Here is a 20,884-nt window from a genome sequence, read left to right as displayed (position 1 = left end):
GAGTTGCATGGAGGGGGGCTGAGGCTCCAGCCTGCTCCATGCTGCTGCTGCTGCTGCTGCTCCTGTGGCTTCAAAGCTTGCCTGAGAGCAGAGCAGAGGAGGAAATGGAAGAGGGAGGGAGGGAGGGAGGGAGGGAGGAGGACTCTGCATTCTGTGGTGGTTTGTGGCTTCTCTGCTTTGATCTCCTGCCAGGGAAACCTGGAAGGTCAGGCCAAGTTGCAGCGAAGCTGCGGAGTGCGGAGCAGACTGGAATGCAGGAGTGGAGCCTCCCCGCCTGGGCAAGCCACCCAAATCTCTCGCTCTGGGGTGGGGGCTCTCAAGCCGGGCAAAGGCGTCCTGGCTTCCTTTCTTACTCAACAGAGGAGCTGTCGTCGGGGTGGGCATCAGCCGTGGCATAACTGCCCTGGACTGTTCCGGCAGCAGAACCAAAGAGTTGAAGATTGGGGGGGGGGGGCGGTGTTGTTTTATGGGCAGGGGCGGGGTGGCTCTGAGAATGATGTGCTTTGAGATCTCCTTTTTGCCCCCCCCTCCAAGTAGGTTAGGCTAGTGTGCCCTTTCAGGAGGGGGTGGACAAGGATGAGGTTGTTGGGCACAGTTTGTGTGGTCAAAACTACACAAAAGGCCAGAGAGGAAGGGAAAGACTTCATGCAACACTGCAGAGGGTTGAGTTTTCCTTTGAAGAGCAGCGGCCTTTGTGGCCTTTGTGTCGGATGACATGGGATTTGAGGGGCAGTTCCTGCCACTGGAGATGATCTGCCCAAAGCGCTTTGGGGCATCAAGTGGAGGCTTGTCCAGCTCATGGCTGACCTCTTGTGGCCAGTGCCAGGAGCTGCCTTTCTTGGGAGGGGATTTTTTCCTCCTCCTTGAGCTGCTGTTGACAGGCTGGGAAGGCAAGCGGGGCTGGAGTTGATTCTCTTTCTGTCTCTCCCTCCAACTTTCCCTCTCCACTTCCTGCAGGCCAAGCGGGCAGTTCAGAGAGGGGCCACAGCTGTCATCTTTGACGTATCTGAGAACCCAGATGCAATTGACCAGGTATGCAGTATCAAGTGTCTTTGTATTGTGAAAGGGGAGGATGCTCATCGTTTGTACAGTTGTTGGTCCTCTGCTAATGGGGGACTGGTGTTTCCTGGTGAGCCTGCAATCTGCTTCTTTGCCAGAAAAAGGTTGATTTGCGGGGAATAGCTTAACCTTTCGCCATTTTGTTCTAGTTGAACCAGGGCTTGGAAGACCCCTTGAAAAGGCCCATTGTGTATGTGAAAGGAGCAGATGCTGTCAAATTGATGAACATTGTCAACAAGCAGAAGGTTGCCCGTGCCAGGATTCAGCACCGGCCTCCACCGGTAAGGCGCCCCGGCAGGCCCCTGTCAGGGCTTTCTGTGGGCTGCTCCCCTGCTTTATTGCAGCTTGCTAACTGGCGGGCAGAGGCCTGCAAGCCCAGCTGGGATCTTAGTATTTAACCTTAAGTTAACAAAAAATAATAGAAATGTTTAGGAAATTAATCTTCAGATTAAAATATAATTCCCTCCCCCCAGTTGAATAGACTGCAAACATGCTCCAGAACACCTCCTCCATCTTTCTTTCTCCCTGCTCCCTTTTCTGGTTGCTTGGCTCTCGCCTCTTGGCCCAGGTGCTGATCAGGGTCCCCCAAGGACCCACCACTGGACTGACCTCGTGGCACCGGTGGAGGGCTGGTCTTCTGCCTCTTTTCTCACTTCCTCTTTTTTGCAAATGGAGCTGAAAGTGTGTAGTTTGTCAAGGTCATTTTTAGGGATTTCTTGGCGAAGCTGAGCTGTAAGATTCTGACCCAGTGGCACTCTGCCTCACTCCAGGGGAAGGCTGAGCATACAGATATCACTTCCAGCTGGCCTGCGCTTCCAGAAACATGTTTGGGTTGAGTAAACATTCTTCAGGGACTTTCACCTCTTAGTACTAGACAGTTAAAAGCAGCCAAACCCTCCCCTGCCTTCAGAAGAGCCTAATGAAATCCAAGCAATTGCTTTCTAGTGGCATGCTATAGAAATGGCTCTTGCAGTTAACAGCTGCATGGGAAAGAAGTCTTGTCACCGCCAAATGAAGAGGGCACAGTTATCAGTGGATGCCTTGAAGCCAGTAGCTGGTGGAAGAAAGAGTCGCCAGCCCAGACAGAGGGCTTGTGGAGTTTGGACATAGCAATTCCTAGTAGGAGGCTGGGCAGGGGGATTGGGTCTTGGTGGGCAGGTGGGTGATGGTTGCTCAAAAAGGCACTTGAGTGAATGGGCAAAGTCCTTGTATTGGGGGTGGGGTGGGGTCTTTGAAAGTGCCTTTCCATGAAAACTAATCTCACAGGAGCAAGTCACTTCCCAATGAAAAGTTGAGGTTTTCATATGTGAAAGCCCTCTTCTAAAGCTGGCTTGATTCAGTCATGAAAATGTTTGCTCAGAGATTTTAGTAATGGGGAAGGGTGCTGATTTCAACTCTTGATGCATCACAGAAGAGAAATGGACTGAATTAGCACCAGGCTTTGGGATGTAGAATTCCCTTTCACAGAGTGAGAGCACCGAGAACTATTTTATGCAGAGTCAGACCTTTGGTCTATCTAGTTTAGTATCATTGACGCTGCCGAGCAGGCAGCTTCTCTGTGATTCTTCAAGCCAAAGATCTTTCCCAGCGCTACCTGAAGTTGTCAGGAATTGAACCCGGACCTTTTGCGCCCAAGGCACGTTGCAGGCAAGGATTGTGAACCAGGTCTCTGAGGTGGGGTTTCACCTGGCATTCAGCTCACTTCCAGCCAGGGACAAATCTTTGCAAACAGCAAACACACACTTGTCAGAGGAATAGGAAACAGGTTCTGTGAATGCACAAACCCTGGAGAATTTCTTATGAAAGCTTTCAGCAAACTCTGAAACCTCGGGATTCCTTTTGGCGTCTTTTGGGTGTGGCCTACCTCAAACTTTAACCGTTCCAGTTTAGTTCAACATGTTAGCTGCTGCTGCCAGCTGAAAAATCTCTGCCTGCTTAGAATGTAACCAAAAGGCGTATGTCATTGAGCTGGAAAAAAGCTAACCCTGCTGATCTTTGTCCATCTCTTGCCTCCTCCTCTCCCTGATTTTTCTTCTAAGCAACCTACCGAATACTTCGACATGGGGATTTTCTTGGCCTTTTTCGTGGTGGTCTCTCTCGTGTGCCTTGTTCTTCTGGTCAAGATCAAACTGAAGCAGCGCCGGAGCCAGGTAAGTAAGAGCTGCCTGGGCCTCTAGCCGTGTGTTGCTGGGAAGGTGAATCACTTCCTCTGGAGAAGAGGGGCTGCTCTGGAAAGGTGGCAGCAGGCAGCTTCCTGGCAAGAAATCCTTTGGCCTCCGCTGGCCTTGGGGTGTGAGGGGCCTTCTGGGCAGACCTGCCCTACTGCTGCCTCTGGCTTTGTGAGGTGGGCCTAGAGTCTGCCCTGATTCTTGGGTGCCCAGGGCTGGCCAATTTAATGGGCCAGGCGGGAGTTCTTGGCTTCCTCCTTGCCATGACCACCAGCAGCCATTTCAACAAAGCCCGAAGCACCAGTCCTGTCCTGATGGAGGCTCCTGCAGTGGGAAAGCAGGCTGCCAAAGAGACAAAAAGAACTGGAGAAGGTGAGGGATTTAAAAGGGAAGAGGGGAAAAGGCACCTTCTGGAGGGAGCGGGTAGAAACATGCAGGGTTGCTCAAGATCCCTGGGGTAAACAGTCTCTGGGTGAAAAGAAAAGTGGCTCCTCTTCTGGCTTGGGAACTGAAGGCGGCCTCAAAGGATCACCTCTGCTTTCGTTTGGCTGGTCAATGTAGTTTGGAAATGTCCTAGGTTATGTTTTGGGAGTTGGTTTAATTAGCACAGGCAGGTTTATGGCATTGTTGGCGAATGCATTTGTAGTAATTTCAAAGCCTTCCTGACGTGCTAATGTCGATTGCTTTTGCTCTTGCATTTCCTGGAGGGTCCCATTGGCAGCCATGCCTGAGTTGCTGGCAGGGACAGCCTCATGGCATGTGGAGCCTCAGTGAGTGCCAGTCAGTGCCATCCTAAATGTGGAGGGAGGGAGGGAGGCTTGCCCCAAGTGCAAATGCAACCAGTGGGGGCTCACGGTGCCGGGAGGGGTGTTGCCCAGATCCTCCATGCTTCAGGATGGGCTCTCTGCAAGGCAACAGGCCCTGCATTGCACTACTTTGAGGTGGGGAACAGCTCCAGCCCCCCCCCCCCCGATGTTGGCCTCAGATCCCCATTGTCTCTGGTCGTTGGCCATACGAGCTGCTGCTGAGGGGACCTGGGGCTCAGCAGCGTGAGATTAGTTGCGATGGCCCTTGGGGGGTGCCTTCCATCTGTACCATTCTGTGATTCCGTTAACATCTGGAGGAAGTCCATACTGTGGCCCGGTGGAAAGGAGGAGATAGGTCCATTCCCACCCCCTTCATGGCATGTGTCATGCCTGGGGAGACCCCCAGCCATTGCTTTACCCCTGGGCCTGACCCTGGCGCTGATGCAGGGGTTGAGCGAACGGGGGCTGCCACTGTGGGGCTGCCCCGCTTCTGCTTCCCAGGAATGCCCTTGTCTTTCTCCTCTTGCAGAATTCCATGAACAGGCTTGCTGTGCAGGCCCTTGAGAAGATGGAGACACGGAAGTTCAAGTCTAAGCTGAAAGGGCCCAGCGAAGGCAGCTGCGGTGCCCTGGACACGCTGAGCAGCAGCTCCACCTCTGACTGCGCCATTTGCCTCGAGAAGTACCTGGATGGGGAGGTGAGAAAGAGAGCAGGTGGCCTTTCTTTGCCATAGAAAAAGCACACGTTCTACTCATGTGAAAACACCAGGCAGGCCCCACAAATAACCCAGGGATGCATTTAAAATAAAAGGACACGTTCTACTTATGTAAAAACACGCTGATTCCCGGACCGTACGTGGGCCAGATTGAGAAGGCGATTGGGCCGGATCCGGCCCCCGGGCCTTAGTTTGCCTACCCCTGATCTAGGGTGTTAACACTTTCTGTGCTGCTTTTCATCAGAAGCTTCTAGCAAGGCAGCTGGCCTCCCTGTTGCTGTTGGTGGGTGTCTTGAGTGTGCTGTGACTAGAGAGCCTCTGGCATCTGCTTGCAACACAAGAGTCTTCCTGGCTGCATGGTGGAGGGGGGGCTTGTTCTGCAAGGAAAAGGGGCTCTGGGCCCTATTCATGCCATTTGCTGCCCTTTGAGGGGGCACCTGGCTGAGCATCTCCCTGTCACCTGAGCTTGCCAGGACGTGTGCCTGGTCCTGGTTTGAGAAGCCGCATCCAGCCCAATCTCTGAGCTGCTCTGAATGAGCCAGAGGCCAGCTAGACAAAGGCCCCATCCATGGCTGCTTCCACCCCTTCAGCTCCCGTTTGCTTCCACAGGAGCTGCGTGTCATTCCCTGCGCTCATCGGTTCCACAGGAAGTGTGTGGACCCGTGGCTTTTGCAGCACCACACCTGCCCGCATTGCCGCCACAACATCATTGGTGAGTCCAGGCACTTGCCGTGTTCTGTAGCACTGCACGTGTCCCAGGGGAAGAGGAAGATGAGGTCCATTCCTGCCCACCAAGGGAGATGGCTCTTGCTCTCATCTCCATGGAAGGCTAAATGGACAAATACTTGGGAGTAGAGCTGGAACGGGAGGGGAAATGCACCTTCCAGCATGGTAGGACATCTTTGTTGAAGTCTCCCCCCCCCCCCAGAGTTCTTTGGGTGGTCTGTAGGGGCGTCTGATGGGCAGATGCCCTGTGCCCTTGCTGCAAGAGCCTTCTCTGACTCGTCTTTCATCTTTCTGCACAGAGCAAAAGAAGGGTGCCACTGGCCAGGTGTGCGACGACCTTGCCAATCAGATGCGCAGCCGTCAGCACCAGCAGCGCATGATCCTGCCCGTCCATTACCCGGGCCGAGTGCACAGAGCCAGCCAGGTCACCACTTACCCCACACGAACCAGCATGGACCCCCATGGGAACCCTATTACCGTCCTGACAGTGGACCGGCACGGGGAGGCCCCGGCCTTCCTCCGGAGCTACCAGCCCATCCACTTGGACCATGCTCTGAACGCGCACCAGTGCGGGGTGGAGCACAGGGCCTACCCAGCCATTCACACCTTCCGAAGGCCCAAGTTCAGCAGCCACCACTTCTCCAAGCCGGCTTGCTTCTCCCAGTACGAGACCATGTTCCAGCACTACTATTTCCAAGGCCTTAGCTACCCAGAGCAGAATGGACAGCTGCCCCTGGGCGTCGCTGCCAAGGGCCCCTCGCGTGCCTTCCAGCCTGTGGGCGGTGGGGGCGGCAGCAGCAGGCTCTTCGCCCCTGTGGTCCACGTTGCGCCTTCCTCCCGCCTGGAGAGCGGCAGCACCTCCAGTTTCAGCTGCTACCACGGCCACCGCTCCGTCTGCAGCGGCTACCTGGCCGACGGCCCTGGGAGCGACAGCAGCAGCAGCAGCGGCAGCAGCTCGGGCCCCTGCCATTGCTCCTCCAGCGACTCCATGGTGGACTGCACCGAGGTCAGCAACCAGGGAGTCTATGGGAGCTGCTCCACCTTCCGCAGCTCCCTGAGCAGTGACTATGACCCGTACATCTACCGCAGCAAAAGTCCCTGTCGGGGGGGCGAGGTGGGTGGGGCAAGCAGAGGGACCGTGGTTCTTCTGGAAGGGCCCCCTGCTCCAAATGTGGTGGACGGCGACTGCCTGCCTGTGCTGGCCACTTCCGCAGGGGACCAGCTCTCCAACTGCAGCCTGGAGATGAACTACAGCAGCAACTCCTCGCTAGAGCACCGGGAGCCTCCAGGCACCATCCCCGAGGGGGGAGGGCTAGAGGGCCTGGCGGGGGGAGCCAGCCGGACCTGCAGAGGACTCCGGGAGCCAGCTTGCGCCTGCTGCTTTGAGGCCCCTCCTGCACCCCGGGAGTCGCTGGGCAGGGCAGCTGAGTGCAGCATGCTGCTTCTTGGGCCGCCTCTTTGGGCAGGGTGTGGCTCTGGGCGAGAGCCGCAGGCAGGAAGAAGCCAAGATCTGTACAGTATTAGGACAGAGGGGGGGACGTGCGAGGCTGTGCCCTGTTGCTTCTATGAAGAGAAGCAGGTGGCCAGCAACAGCTGCCTGACTCAGCCTGGCTGCTATGCCGCCCAGGACTATGCTGTCAATGTGCAGTACACGCCATGCCCAGAGGACTCCTCTGCCTTGCCAGGCTGCTACGTGGGGGGATGTGACCTGGGTCAGCGCATCTCCATAATTCCCGAGGACCGGGACTGTGAGCTGCCCCTGCCTCACACGGATTGCCACGGAGGCAGCAGCCGCTCTTGGGAGGAGCCACGTGGAACAGCAGCCGCAAACCAACTCTGCCTGGGTCCAGGGGAGGCCCACAGAGAGCTGTTGCAGGATCAGCCGGGGGACTTACTGCAAGGGGAAGCCCTGGGGCTCTTTCCCAGCCCCCTCCTGAGCTGTCCTGAGGCAGCTGTGGTGGCGGCAGCAGCAGCAGGAGGCACCCAGATGGTGGGTAAGTCAGCAGCTCCAGCAGGTGTGCAGGAAAGGTGTTGTAGGTGGGACACCAGCTCTTTAATCTGCATAGATGCTTCATGAGGGATGGCGAACTCTGAAATGTGTTCCTGCTGGACATCGGGCAGAGCAGCCTGTCAGGCTCTTACCTGGCCCTGCTGGGAGTGTGCTGGCTGTGGGGGGGGTGGGGTGGGGTGGGGTGTCACTTTGACACTTGCCTTTGTGCATGCAGGAGCACAGAACCCATGGCAAGGTCCCAAGCAGAAAGAAGGAACGGACGCTACTGCACAGGGTGTGGGGCTTCCAGGGAAGCAGATTTGGCTAAACTGTGGGTTGCTACATTTCAGCTGCTTGTAGTTGCTGTGGAAGCCCTCCCCTCTGGCTGCCTACTTGAGGCACTTCCTTTGTCTTTTCAGGCTGTGATCCTCCAGGCCCAGGCCAGGTTGGTGACTAATGAGAGCAGGAGCCTGTCTTTGTGCCTCGCGATCTCTGCTGGACTTCAAAATTGTCTTTAGCTTTTGCTCACCCATTGAAGTGGTCAACTGGAGACGGCACCTTCCGCAGTGTGCACTGCAGCCTCTATGCCACAGAGTGTTTGTAACAAGCCACCGTGCCACTTCTGCCACCTCCTGCAGCTGGGCAGGAGCCCAGAGAGGGCCATCAAGCCCTGCTGCCTGCAGAGATCATCTGGGCCTGCCTTAGAAAGCAAACGGCACCTTGAAGCAAAAGAAGTCCAAAGGAGCGGCAGCAATGAGGGTGGCTGCGAGGGGGCAGGGAAAGCAGGCTGGCTGCGGAGTGCCCCTTCCTCCTCACAGCCAGTCCAGCACCAGTCAAGGAGTTGGGGGCAGCCGTCAGGAGCGTTCTGGAGCATAGCATCTTCTGGGATAGCTTCACCTGCCCCCAGAAGATGAGGGGTCGGGGGACCAATGAATGTTTCCAAGGAGCACACCTGCCGCAGTAATCTCAGAGGCTCTGCTGAAACAGGAAAGGGCTTTTGGGGATGATGTGGGAGCCTGGGGCTGCTCTTCCTAGGGGTGTGTTGGTTAAGGCTGGACCTAAGCCCTGCCTTGTGTCCGCTGCTGCAGAGATGGTTGCTGCCACTGCTCTGAGGCCCGTGCCTTGTGCCTGCCTGCGCTCATGCCCCGGCAGGCAGAGATCCCTCCCTCTTTTTCTGTTGATGCATGTTGTCACTTGCTTCCAATTGTTAATCGTTTCCTGTGGAAACAATGGCTTCTGTCTCCCATAGGCGTGATTCCAAAGGGCACCTGGTCTGCGTGGGCAGGACCTCAGGGAATGCCACGGTTTGGGGTCTGTGGATGCATGCTGTATGCGGGCTGCTTCTATCTTCTCTGTGATGTCTGTGATGGACATTTTGCTAAACTGTGTCCAAAATGTGGATTGTGGGAGGAAGGTGTTTAATGTTTTCTTAATGGAATGTGCCTAGAACTCTCTCCCTGCCCCAGCCTCAGTTTAATTTACTAAAACCAATGGCACTGTGTGATTCAGAAAGGTACCTAACCTCTCCATTTGTGCCCAGCTCATGAAAATAAAAAGAAAGCTTGAATAGTATAAATTTCAAAGAGCTCTTAACCTGTTCTAGGTTAAACGAACAGACCCTAGTGTTTTACCCGACAGTAATTATTAACTCAGCATTGTACACGTTCACCAAGTGAAGTTCCCTGGTGAGCTGCAGTCCCTCTCAGCAGTGTGTTTGTGTGTGCAAGGGGAGCACAGGGAAGGAAAATGGGTTCTGTTTTGATTTCTGCATATGAGATCAAAGCCAAGGTGAGGGCCTGGCCCATGGGCCTCCTCGCCTCGTGCTCTTATGATCTCTGTGCTGTGACATAGGCGGGATCTGCAACCACACAGCAGCATTCCAGAAGGTTCTGGAGCTTAGAAGAGCTTGCAGCCCTGTTCCAGAGTGAGGGGACCCCTGTGCCGGCTGACTTCCTCAAGTCAGGGGCCTCCACTTTCTCCTCAGTTTCTTTTCAAGCAAAACTCTCTCCCTCCCTCCCTCTCTGTCTACAAATATTTATCCTCAAAATGTATTTCATTTCACTTTATTTCCTGTCATTGAATATATGTGTCATCCAAAGCGAGAAAGGAGAGAAGGAACTGAATTTGGAAACTTTCCTTTTTGAGTACCGCAGTTTCTAGCTGCTTTCATAGAATTATAGAGTTGGAAAGGACCCTCAGGGTCATCTAGTCCAACCCCCTTGCAATGCAGGAATCCTTACTTTTGCCTTCATTTTTTAATGTCCAAAATTGTGGCTTCTGCACCTTACAGGGTGCCACTTTCAAGTGGGAACACCCCCTCTGCCTGACAGAAATGTGCTCCGCTGAGGTCCATCTCAGGAAGGTTTTTCAGAAGGGAACATGGCGCTCAGGCTGAACCCTGTTGTGGCCCATGCCCAGCCAGTTCTCTATGTTGGATGACCATCTTGCTGAAGGCTGTTTCCTCAACTCCTGTTTGTATCCCATCCAAGTGCTGCCAGGTTTGTCAATCCCCAAGTTTTGTGATGATACCGACTGGGGCCAACAGTGTTTGAGCTCAAAATGGCACAAGGCTGATAGCAAGAGCTGTCATATCCCCCAAACTGCACAATGATCGGTTCCAACCTCTGTTTTTGCTTCTGCAGTCGGCCCAGCAATCTGGTTTTTTTGGATGCTCAGACACTTCCATTCACAACTAGTGCTTTGGGCAGCCTAGAGCCAGTGTGTCATCATTTCCAGTGATGACTGAGACTTCCATATCCACGATGACTCCACAGTTCACCCTCCTCAGCTTGGTGCTGAAACACGTGTGCAGCCAGCCTCACACTCTGATCAACCCTCAGTAACGAGCATCCTCAGTACAGACAATCTTGGTACCTAGGACACTCTGGTTTCCTCTTTGTACTTGAGGCATGTGGTTTAAATGCAGGCACCTTCTTGTCTCTCTGAATGGATGATAATGGAGTCCTGGCATTTCATCCAAGTCTTCGTACCAGGCAGAGATACAGATTTATTCCCACTACAGGTTGCTTGTGGTCCTGGTATACTAACCCCCTGGGTGCCTGGACACACAGACTTTGTGTCCAGCACATGCAGTATAGATGCTTTAACACAAAGGACATTGTCTGCATCTTGTACCTTTACAGATGGCATCTCAGTGCATACTAGGAACCATACAGATGCATCTTGCATAAGGGCAGTTTGTAGCCTAGATGCATATCTAGCAAACATTACTAGTTTGTGGGAATGATCTAGCCTGGGCCTTGGAGCCCAGCACACCTGTGTAGATAATCTTGTGGACTTCTGCAAACAGCAGCAGATCTGGTCCCTGCTCTAGAACTTAAATGAATTCTGCAGTCTTGGTACCCGGGTCATTTCTGAATGATTAATATCTATGAAATGGGAGAAGAGGTGAATTCATTTCACTATGTTAAAGTTTGTGGGTCGTTAATCCTTTGACCCACTGAGTCTGCTGCAACGGCCCTGCAATAAATTTGATTTATTGCCACTACGACAAACTCCAGTGGCACCCACACGCTTCCACTCGCGCGCTGCCACTCTCCTCAGTTGCCGGATAACAGCAGAGTTCATTCGCAGTGTAAAATGGCTTGTCTCTGTCGATGTGGTGTCTTCGATAGCTCAGCTCGACACCAGTGCTTCTATTCTAACACTATTTAGAAGCATAACAAACAGAAAAGAAAAACCTGCAGAATCTAGCTGCATGCTTGCAGCTTCTGCCTCTAACAAAAACGAAACTACCTTGCTCACATTCTCAGACAGACTGCTCTCCAGAGAGAGCTCAGCCCCCACAGAGCACAGATCAAAGGAAAATGCCTGGGTCATGTGGGCAATGCACCCAGTTGATAAGAACGCTCCTGGAGTGTTAACTCTTAACTGTCCAGAACCATAACACACTACCCAGCCGGCAGCTTAGTACCAGAAGTTTTAACAGTCTGCATGCTAATGATGTGCTGGGTGTCAGCATCTGATGCCAAACTCTAGCCTCCATTTTTCACACTTCCCTTTGTTTGCTAGCAATGCTCAGGCACTGCCTCTGATCCTTAGCAGTCATTGGGTAGATCCATTTTGAGTGCCTTCTACTACCCTTAAACAGGTTCAGTGGTTGTTACCCACTTTTCTGTCTTGCACTGATTTCTGTCACTAGCACTTTCTTAGAATCTTGTCCATGAGGTCTGACAATCTGGCATCTATCTTCTAGCAGTGTTTCAGCTCCCAAGCTATGAAGGATACACAGAATTAAGGCTCAAAGCACCAGACAACGAACAGATCTTGTTTATGTTTAAGCCCTTCCTGAGCATGTTTAAGCCCTTCCAGGCTTGTTTGGACCACAGGCCAATTTCCAATCCTCCAGAGCCTGGGAGTTGATTACTTTTTGCTCTTCATCTAGTCCAACCTCCTGCAATGCAGGAATGTTTTGCCTAATGTGGGCCTCTAACACATGACCATGAGATTAAGTCTCTCATGTTCTACCGGTAATTGAGATGTGCTTTTCTGTGGGGGAAGTCTACATTGGCAACTTTAGGTAACTGAAAGCTAACCCTCATCAGACAAAAGGCACGCTACAAAGTCCAGTGAGCTTGCCTGCCCCACTTGAGCAATGATTAGTTGGTCTGATGTCTTGCCTTGGTGTTTATCGGGAGTGGCCTTTTCCTTTCTGGAACATTCTATGTTGATCCTCATTTCAGATCAATCTTCAGGACTCACTCCAGAATCCGACCTTCTCTTTATACTTGGGTACTGATTGATGGCAATACCTAGTGTCTGTGGAGCCTCTCCCTAAGGGCCCCATCGCCTGACTTGCGTGACAGGGGCATCATCTCCTCTCAGGATGCCTGCCTACAGATATGATGTGCCCTTCACAGGATGCACCCTCTCTGAACTCACCCCTGAGACTAGGCCGCAGAACCAGCCAAGTTTCATTCCGGGAGGAACCAGAACTCTTTGGAGTGGCCATCTATGCACCTCTGCACCCACTTTCCTTCCCTGTTGAATGAAGGCCAGGCTCTTATATCGGGGCTGTGGCTTGCTCCAAGGAATGGCAGGAGAGGCTGGAGGTGTGCAGTGGCCATGGAGCTTCCCTGCTTGAGAGCAGGGGCTGCAAGCTCTCCTAAGCCCTTCCCAAATGCTTTCTGCACAGGTGAAGATCCCACCTGTGTGTGACAATGCGGGGAACCGCTCAGAAAGTGGCAACAGGTAAGCACCCTGGTTATGGGGCGCTTGTGGCCTCCTGCTGATGTTGTTGGGTCTCCTGCTTCTTCCATCATCCCCAGCCAGGACAGCCAGAGGTCAGGGACGAGGAGAGGGTGTAATCCCAATAGCAGGTTTCCCAGCCCTGAGCTCAGTCTCAGGATCAGAAGGCAGGAACAGGCTCCTCTGTGGAGTTTGCGTGCCTTGGACACTTTGCAGTTGGACCTGAAGAGCTGGGTTAGAAAGTCTCTCTCCTCGCTTGCTCCTCACCCCCAGTAACAAGGGTGCTTCCAGTTTCTGGCTGCTGCGTGTCTTCATTTCCTCGTTCTAGAGCTTCATGACAAAGGTTTTGTAATGGTCAGTACAATAGATGTTTTTAATCCAAAATGCCTTCCAATTTAATTAATTGTTGCCATTTTGATGGGCTCATGAGGCACTATTTAAAAAAAAAACTTTTTTAAGAAAATGAAACTTCTGTAGCACTTAAAACAGTTTTGTATAAAATGTACTGTAAAGATTTGTAATATGGTTAAAGGGCTCTTTCTCCATTACTATTTTTAATGTTTCTAAGGCTAGGAAACAATTCGTGTACATTCTGTATATGTATAGCAGCACATTTCATTTATGGAAAGATGTTCTCAGAATATTTATTTACTAATATATTTATCTTAAGCCATGTCCTATGTTGAGTGTGTGATGTTATTGTCTAAATAATAATAATAATAATAATAATAATAATTGAAAATCACTAACAGGAAGCCTGTAAATACACAGTAATTGCACACAAAGATTTTGCAATGTTTGCCGACCAAAAAGTGATTTTACAACAAATTGTAGCTCTACAGTTTTGTAACAAAAGTGTACAAATGTCTGTTTAACCCCCCTCCCTTCAATACAGTTTTATTGTCTAACTTGAAATACATCTGAAATACCGTTTTTGTCATGTTCTGATCTGAGACTGGGATCCCACAGAAAAAGAGGCACGTCTGATCAAAGGTTGCTGGGCTGAGGGGAGCACGGAGGGAGCAGCTTGCTGCAGCAAAGGTTGGGAGCGGAAAGGCCGGCAGACCCCCTTGGATGCCTCTGGCACCAGGCCCCCCTGCTTTGAGAGCCTTCAACCTTGAAGGGCAGCCAACCTGTGGCCTGAAGGCAGGCACACTGCAGCCTCCCTTCTGAAACAGCCCTGGCATTGCCAGAGGCGGGAGGGGCTCTGGTCCTTATAGACCCTGGTAGTCTGGGAGGCTCCTGTCCAACAGCTCAGGTGGGGGGGTCACCCTACATCCAGCAGCAGCTCTGAGCCCTGAACCAGCTTCTCCTCTGATGTCACTGCAGCTCCATGTCTGATTGCTGCTAGAAGCAGGACTCAGGACATTAACTTGAAAGAGGTCTCCATCCTCTCTTCTTTTACACTCAGTGGATGAATGCACCAGAAAGGGAGCTAGTCATGTTACGAATTTCTCGAATCTTCCAGATGCTGAATTGCACACGGGCGGGGGGGGGGGGCGCAAAACCTCAGCCATGTGGCCATTTTGGGAGTCTATTCTTGGCCATGAGTCTCCCTCCAAAAGAGAAAGAATTATGTTAAATAGCATAGAAATGGCAACATAAATTTATTCAGTGTGGAACAGAGAGATGTTGGAAGTGACCTCTCTCACCCCATCCAAATGGGCTCATTGTCCAGCAATATAAGAACATAAGAATTGGTCACACTTAAGCTTTCTGTTTCTGTCTTCTTCCTTGAGGTTGGGGCTGTTTTGGGCTGGGATTCCTTTGCTGAGAATAACGTATGTGGCTCTCTATCCTAGTTGAAGAAACCATGACACTGGAGGACGAATGTACAGGACAGGTAGAAAGCAATATTGGGATAAACGTCACCTGAGCCTGAAAGTTTCCAGGCTGATCTGGCCAAGCAAGGGGGCCTTAGAAGAGCTGAAAATCGGAGGCCTGACCACATATGTCATAGTGTCTTGTAGCAGTGGAGAGCGCATCTCATTTGCTTGCCATCCTTGAAGTGCAAGGCTTTTTCCAAGCAAGGTGGAGGTGCTCTTAAATCCACTGCAAATCTACCCTCATGTGCAAGCAATAACCAAGTCTCACATATTAGACAGAAAATTAAACTCTACTGAGTGTACAGTAGTACCTCTGGTTACGTACTTAATTTGTTCTGGAGGTCCGTTCTTAATCTGAAACTGTTCTTAACCTGAGATACCACTTTAGCTAATGGGGCCTCCTGCTGCTGCCGTGCTGCCACTGCACGATTTCTGTTCTCATCCTGAAGCAAAGTTCTTAACCCAAGGTACTATTTCTGGGTTAGCGGAGTCTGTAACCTGAAGCGGATGTAACCTGAAGCATAAGTAATCCGAGGTACCACTGTATTTCAGTGGTTCCTTAAGCCAATGGATTGAAAACCAGGAGAAAAGAGAGGCAACTATATTTTTTCAATAGCTAAGGGAGAAGCCTCACAAAACCTGAAAAAGTACAAGTCCGTATTGTAATTCCATCCAGTGCAAGGCCTTGTGCAATGTTGCTGCACCAAACAACAGCCTGAAGCTTGGAACTGCTGCTGCAGAGATGTCTGGTGGCATGTTGAGCAGTGGCCGGGGGGTAGGGCTTGCGGGAAAGGTGCCATCTTGAAATGACAGTGGAATTACTTGGGTGGGTGAAATACCCCTTAGCTTGTGTCAGGCTCGTGACAAAACACTGTGGTTGCCATGTTGGGGCAATGTCAGATTTAATGTCAGATTTATCTGCACTGAAATAAAAGCAGTTTAAAAACAGTCTTGATATCAAAGTATCATAGGATTTGCAAATAATTTCAAAGTGCAACAAGGATGCAGTAATTCCCTGAAACTTAGCGCTGCCTTGATTTTAGGCAAAGTTTCTCTCTTCATAAGCAGAGAAATCTCAAACAAGATTTGTAACAGTTATTTTTAGTGAATTTTTGGTGCAAATTAAATACAGTGCCAAGTAAAATACAAAAAGCGTAGCTATACAGGATAATGAGACCTCATAAACGGCTTTCTGCATATATATGAATGACAAGACTTCTATGCCAGCTCGTTGAAGTACATCTGAAGGAAGAAAAAGAAATTACCAGCCACTCAAGTTTTCTATAAGAAACAGAATGTGTACTAAGTATGTATGTTATTCTATGTCTATTAAACATTTGCATCTGTTAGGCGGCTTACATAAAACAACACAGATAAAATACAAAAAGATAAAGCATATAAAAGATTATAAAAGACATTTGTTTAATTGATTTTTAACTATTTTTAGCTTTTTGCATTTTTATCTGTGTTCTTTTAATTTGTGTAAACCACCTTCTGTGCCAGGTCTGGAGAAAATGCAGGCTATAAATAGATATAATAATAAAAATGTTGAGAATTCATTAGTTACTGAATCTTAATTTTCAGACTGGCAGTTTTGTTTCCTGCAGATGCACACAAAATATGGCCTAACATGTTTCAGCTAAGATGCTCTCAGACTTTGTTCAATCATTTTGGTTGATGCTCTTGGCTCCTTTGAAACAAAGGTCAGGATACAAATTTAAAACTCAATAGATAGAAAGCGTTTCAGGAGAACTAATGGTGAGTTGACTTTTTTTAAACAAAAGTTTTATTACCTTCACAACATCTGAAGATGTCCTGTCCTCTGGAAGAGGAGTTCTAGATGTTTTAAGATACCCTTTTATTAGGGCTGCTGCATCATCCATCCTGCATAAAACATGTACACGCAGTCATTAGCAGAAAACTAATCAATATCTTTGAACTATGGAAAAAAGAAAAAGTGCATACTGAGAGAAGAGGGGCAAGTGTTTTCTAAAATCACAATACCTGTAGGGGGTTTTTTTGCAGTGGGAGTGCGGGAAGAGGTATGTATTCATTTAGACAACAATCCAATGCAGCATTTGTTGCATATGTCGCACCTGGCAAACCACTGCATGAAGCATAGCATGCCAGGGGGGCGGGGCAGCGGATATGGACCTCTGGAGGGGCGGTGGATCCACCCACTGCTGTCTCTGCTATTGCTGGCTCCTTCTCCACCTGCTCTCCTCCTGCATTGCATACATTCTCTGCTCCCTGATGCTTATTTTCGCTCCTGGCCTTCTCCACGCCCATCATCTGCCTCGGGAGAAAGAGTGCTCAAGCTGCCCACCAGCTTCCTCCTGCACTGTGTGCCTGCTGCTCCCTTGCTTTGCCCAGGAAGCGACAAAGGAGCTACAGTGTCTTGTTTACATTGGATGCACACATGGCTCACTGGTACTGTACATGAACAAGACCTCTCCCTTCCATGTATAAGAAGCAAAGGCTTGGGAACATCCTTTGGCACAGTTGTGGAGAAGAGTAGGATTAGGCCCTCCTAGCACAAAGAAAAATGAAACTTGAGAATTCGGCACTCACCTATTCTTTTCTACAAGTTTTTCTACCAAGCTTTTAAGTTTCCCAGGGTGAATCTCCTGCAACTTCAAGAATGGAATGTATTCTGAGGTTAGAAACTCTTCACACTTCTCATTTATGATGTAGTCTAAAATCAGACATCTAATCTGCAAAGCAGTAGAAGAGTTATTCTGGTTAGGTCCATGGCTTACGAGAAAGAATCAACTGTGTCTTTGTCTATTTTGTCCCAAAGGGCTGAAATTGGGGTACCTGTATGGCAAAGCCAGCTACTATACCCTGGTTCATGTGCTCCTCTACTTGCAGTAACACAGTCCCAAGCTGACATAAGGATAGGAAGCCCTGGTGGGGAAAAACAGGATCAAATCTTTTAAAGCATCTGAGAACAAACAAACATTACAGAAATATTCTTGATTCTTACAGCACTTTTGTTCAAAGAGGTTGCAAAGGATAATAGCTTCACAAACTATGAAATCCTATATAGGAGCTGTACTGAATATTGCAGCAAAAAGTTTTGCAGGGTCTTAAAGTCGACATTCTTTGCAGTAGAAGCTTTCATGCAGAAGAGGCATTTTTTAAAGATGCTATCACAAACTTGGTGGATCAGGGAAATGCTGTAGACATAGTGCACCTTAATTTCAGTAAGGTTTTTGACAAAGTCCCCCATGATATTCTTGTGAGGAAGCTGGTAAAATGGGGGTTGAACGAGGTAATGTTAGGTGGATTCGTAGCTGGTTGACTAACCAAACCCAAAGAGAACCCATTAATGGTTCCTCGTCATCCTGGAAAAATGTTACAAGTGGGGTGCTGCAGGGTTCTGTCCTGGGCCCATTGTTGTTCAATGTCTTTATAAATGATATGGACGAAGGAATTAAGATGCTCATCAAATTCGCAGATGACACCAAACTGAGAGGAGAAGCTAATGCTGCAGAAGACAGAATCAGAATTCAAAATGACCGTAACCGATTGAAGAACTGGGCGCAAGCTAACAAAATGAAATTCAATAGGGACAAATAATAAGGCTCTGGACTTAGGCAGGAAAAACAGATGCACAAATATAAGATGGGAGACACCCGGTTTACTAGAAGTACATGTGAAGAGGATCTAGGGGTCTGTGGACCACAAGCTTAAGATGAGTCAACAGTGTGATGCAGCAGGGGGGAAAAGCTAACATTATAGGCTGCATCAACAGAAGTACAGTGTCCAGATCAAGGGAAGTAATAGTCCCACTATATTCTGCTTTTGTCAGACCACACCTGGAATACTGTGTCCAATTCTGGGCACCACAATTTAAGTAGGATGTTGACAAGCTGGAACATGTACAGAGGAGGACAGAGGACAACCAAGATGATCAAGGGTGTGGGAACCAAGCCTTATGAGGAACGGTTAAAGGAGCTGAGTATGTTTAGCCTGGAAAAGAAGAGACTGAGAGGAGATATGATAGCCATCTTCAAATATCTGAAGGGCTGTCACATGGAAGAGGGAACATGTGTTTTTCCCCCTCCAGCTTTGGGAGGCAGGACTCGAACCAGTGGCTTCAAGTTACATTAAAAGAGATTCTGACTAAACATTTGGAAAAACTTTCTGACAGTAAAAGTTGTTTTGACAGTGGAACAGTATCCCCCTCAGGAGGTTGTGGCCTCTCCTTCCCTGGAGGTTGGGTAGCCATCTGCCAGGGATGATTTAGCTGAGATTCCTGCATTGCAGGGGTTGGACTAGATGATCCTTGGAGTCCCAAGATTCTATGATTCGTGACATCATCTTCGTCACAAGAGTGCTATCCTAAATTGACAGGCACAAAATAAAACTAGAGGAAGAAAGGAGGGCAACTTTTTTTTTTTAACAGAAGTAGGCCAAAGTCAAAGAAAATAGAAGAGTAAGAGTTTCATTTGTGTACAGAACACAAATACAGTGGTACCTCCTCTACTTAGGTTCACCTCTGGTTATGTATCCTTTGGGATACATATGTGGCAAACCCAGAAGTATTTTTCCGGGTTTTGCCGTGCGCACATGTCAGAAGTGCTAAACCGTGCTGTGCGCATGCGCAGAAGCGGCACCTCCGGATACGCACACCTCGGGATCGACTGGAGCTCCGGAACGGATCCTGTGTGCAACCGCAGGTACCACTGTAAATACAAAATCTACTCAGGGTGGATGCGACCTACTCCCAACCCAGAGCTACTGGTGATTTTTTAAAAAAAGCACGCAGGATTGTATAAACGCTTGAAGTGGAACACATACGGCCTGTGGTAGGAATTCCTGGGCGTCCGTGTGCCGGGCCCTCCATGTGTTGGACTCTCACTCGCATGATCCCATCAGCCCCAGCTAGACTGGCCAGTTGCCAAGGATGACAGGAGTTGTATGGAGGGCCACAGGTCCCCCAATCCATCTTTAGTCTAGATTGATACTGTAGAATTTTAACTCAGGGGCTTCACCAACTGATTGTGTCTGTTTTCACTCACCTGAATCTGCTGAGCTCTTTTCTCAGGTTGTGGAATCAGCAACAGACAGCCCAAGGCCAAAGCTGGCAGGTCTAATTGGGCATACTGCTTTGCAATCCCAGTCAGATCTAGATCAGCCACGAGAGGACACCTTTGGGAAGTAGCCATTAAGTGGAGGAAACAGTAATCAGCTACAGTTATTTTATAAATTAACCTTCCTTCAGTGGCCTAACAGCTTGATGTATAAGTGTACACACTAATTCCATATTTTAATCATTCAACTTCTTCATGATTTAGTTGTTCCTTTCATGCTCTTATCACCAGTGCTTTTCCCCCTAGAAAAATAGGTGCTGGTTCTCACCATGAGGTTGTTACAGTAAATGCCACACTTTTTAACAACAACAAAAGAGGTGCCAACACCCTTGAGGACTCCTTGAAAAAAGCACTGCTTATCACAGACCTGGTACACACACAAAGCCATCTGAAGCTGTCAAATAAACTGCAAGAGCAGCAATGGAAAATTGCTTTCACACACTAAAATTCCCTGCAACTATAAAGCTAGCAAAGCAGGGAAAAGGCTAGCTTTTTTAATTGGCAAGTACTTTCTCCGTGATGTGCTAGGTTTTTGCTTTTACACATAGGAGAAGTGTTATTCCCCACCTGTAGCTTGAGGTAGTATGGTCCATTTGGCCACCTCATTCTGCTCCATATGGAGAATGCTGGAATTTTTAATTCTTAAGGAAACATTGTGTCTCTTTCTCCCACATGAGATGTTTATTTACCTCAATAATGTTCTGAAAGACTCATAGCATGCTTCAAGCTGATTAGCACTCGGTGGCTGTGAAGCTTTAAAAACAAAACAGACACATAGTGAAAGGATTTCTACAAACTGAATTGTTGATTTACAGAGCAATTGCTTTCAGCTCTGCAGATGAGCTCATGGTATCCAAACTACCTCTGGGAGAGCTGTGAAGCAGAGCTCCCTCCACTGGCTCTGCTGTGACAGGACAGCTCCCCCAGGCCTCCTCTCCCCACAAGTGTCATCTGGGGCAGCCATCAGTGGGAGAGCTTTGCTGGAGGCCCAGCTCCTTCAGGCCCCTCCTGCCCCTGAACTGTGCCAGCTGGTCTATATAGGAACAACTGTTTAAAGATTTGTGACTGAGATTTGATATTCCTCTTCCCTCCCTGCTCCTTTGCCTGTGGGTAGGGACCATCTTGCTTTGATGGTATATAAGTCGTCTTGTTGGCTGAAGAGCGAGATACAAATGCTCCAAATAAATAAATCTCTCTATACACAGTATAGAAAACTAGTGATCTTTGTAATGTGTGACTATTGTAGTAGGATGGCCAGATACCACATAGTATTTAAGCAAGAACAGA

The 20,884-nt window shown here is 49.4% G+C and overlaps 2 protein-coding genes and 1 long non-coding RNA gene across 9 annotated transcripts in view; 2 read left to right on the top strand and 1 right to left on the bottom strand.

Annotated features, from left to right (window-relative positions):
* Positions 1-13,587, top strand: part of LOC308466090 — a 190,401-nt gene extending 176,814 nt beyond the window's left edge. Inside the window, exon 2 of the long non-coding RNA XR_013980657.1 lies at positions 11,444-13,587. This is a non-coding gene — a long non-coding RNA (uncharacterized lncRNA). The remainder of the gene's footprint in view (positions 1-11,443) is intronic.
* Positions 1-20,884, top strand: part of ZNRF3 (zinc and ring finger 3) — a 256,111-nt gene that overhangs the window by 55,388 nt on the left and 179,839 nt on the right. For 4 of the 6 annotated variants that reach the window (XR_013980651.1, XR_013980652.1, XR_013980653.1 and 1 more), the window contains exons 3-8: positions 958-1,032; positions 1,209-1,340; positions 3,099-3,209; positions 4,563-4,730; positions 5,358-5,460; positions 5,774-11,438. Coding sequence is in view for 2 of the 6 variants with exons in the window: in XM_080986592.1 (XP_080842718.1) it covers positions 958-1,032; positions 1,209-1,340; positions 3,099-3,209; positions 4,563-4,730; positions 5,358-5,460; positions 5,774-7,551 (2,367 nt within the window). In the remaining 4 variants the exon portion in view is untranslated. Of the gene's footprint in view, positions 1-957; positions 1,033-1,208; positions 1,341-3,098; positions 3,210-4,562; positions 4,731-5,357; positions 5,461-5,773; positions 13,588-20,884 lie in introns of those variants that run through there. The other 2 variants (XM_080986593.1, XM_080986592.1) reach the window with 2 other exon arrangements.
* The window catches only part of KNTC1 (kinetochore associated 1), a 95,083-nt gene continuing 88,461 nt past the window's right edge, over positions 14,263-20,884 (bottom strand). Inside the window, exons 59-64 of one of the 2 annotated variants that reach the window (XM_080986583.1) lie at positions 20,287-20,350; positions 19,526-19,655; positions 17,316-17,405; positions 17,070-17,212; positions 16,292-16,382; positions 14,263-15,740 (exon numbers count right to left, since the gene is read on the bottom strand). In XM_080986583.1, the coding sequence (XP_080842709.1) occupies positions 15,717-15,740; positions 16,292-16,382; positions 17,070-17,212; positions 17,316-17,405; positions 19,526-19,655; positions 20,287-20,350 (542 nt within the window). In that variant the 3' untranslated portion in view covers positions 14,263-15,716. The other variant, XM_080986585.1, reaches the window with a different exon arrangement.

Source organism: Podarcis pityusensis, assembly GCF_964106645.2.
Source record: "Podarcis pityusensis genome assembly, chromosome: 16".
Taxonomy (NCBI): Eukaryota; Metazoa; Chordata; class Lepidosauria; order Squamata; family Lacertidae; genus Podarcis; species Podarcis pityusensis.
The sequence above is the reverse complement of the archived record's forward strand: the minus strand, read 5'-3'. Positions and strand labels throughout refer to the sequence as shown.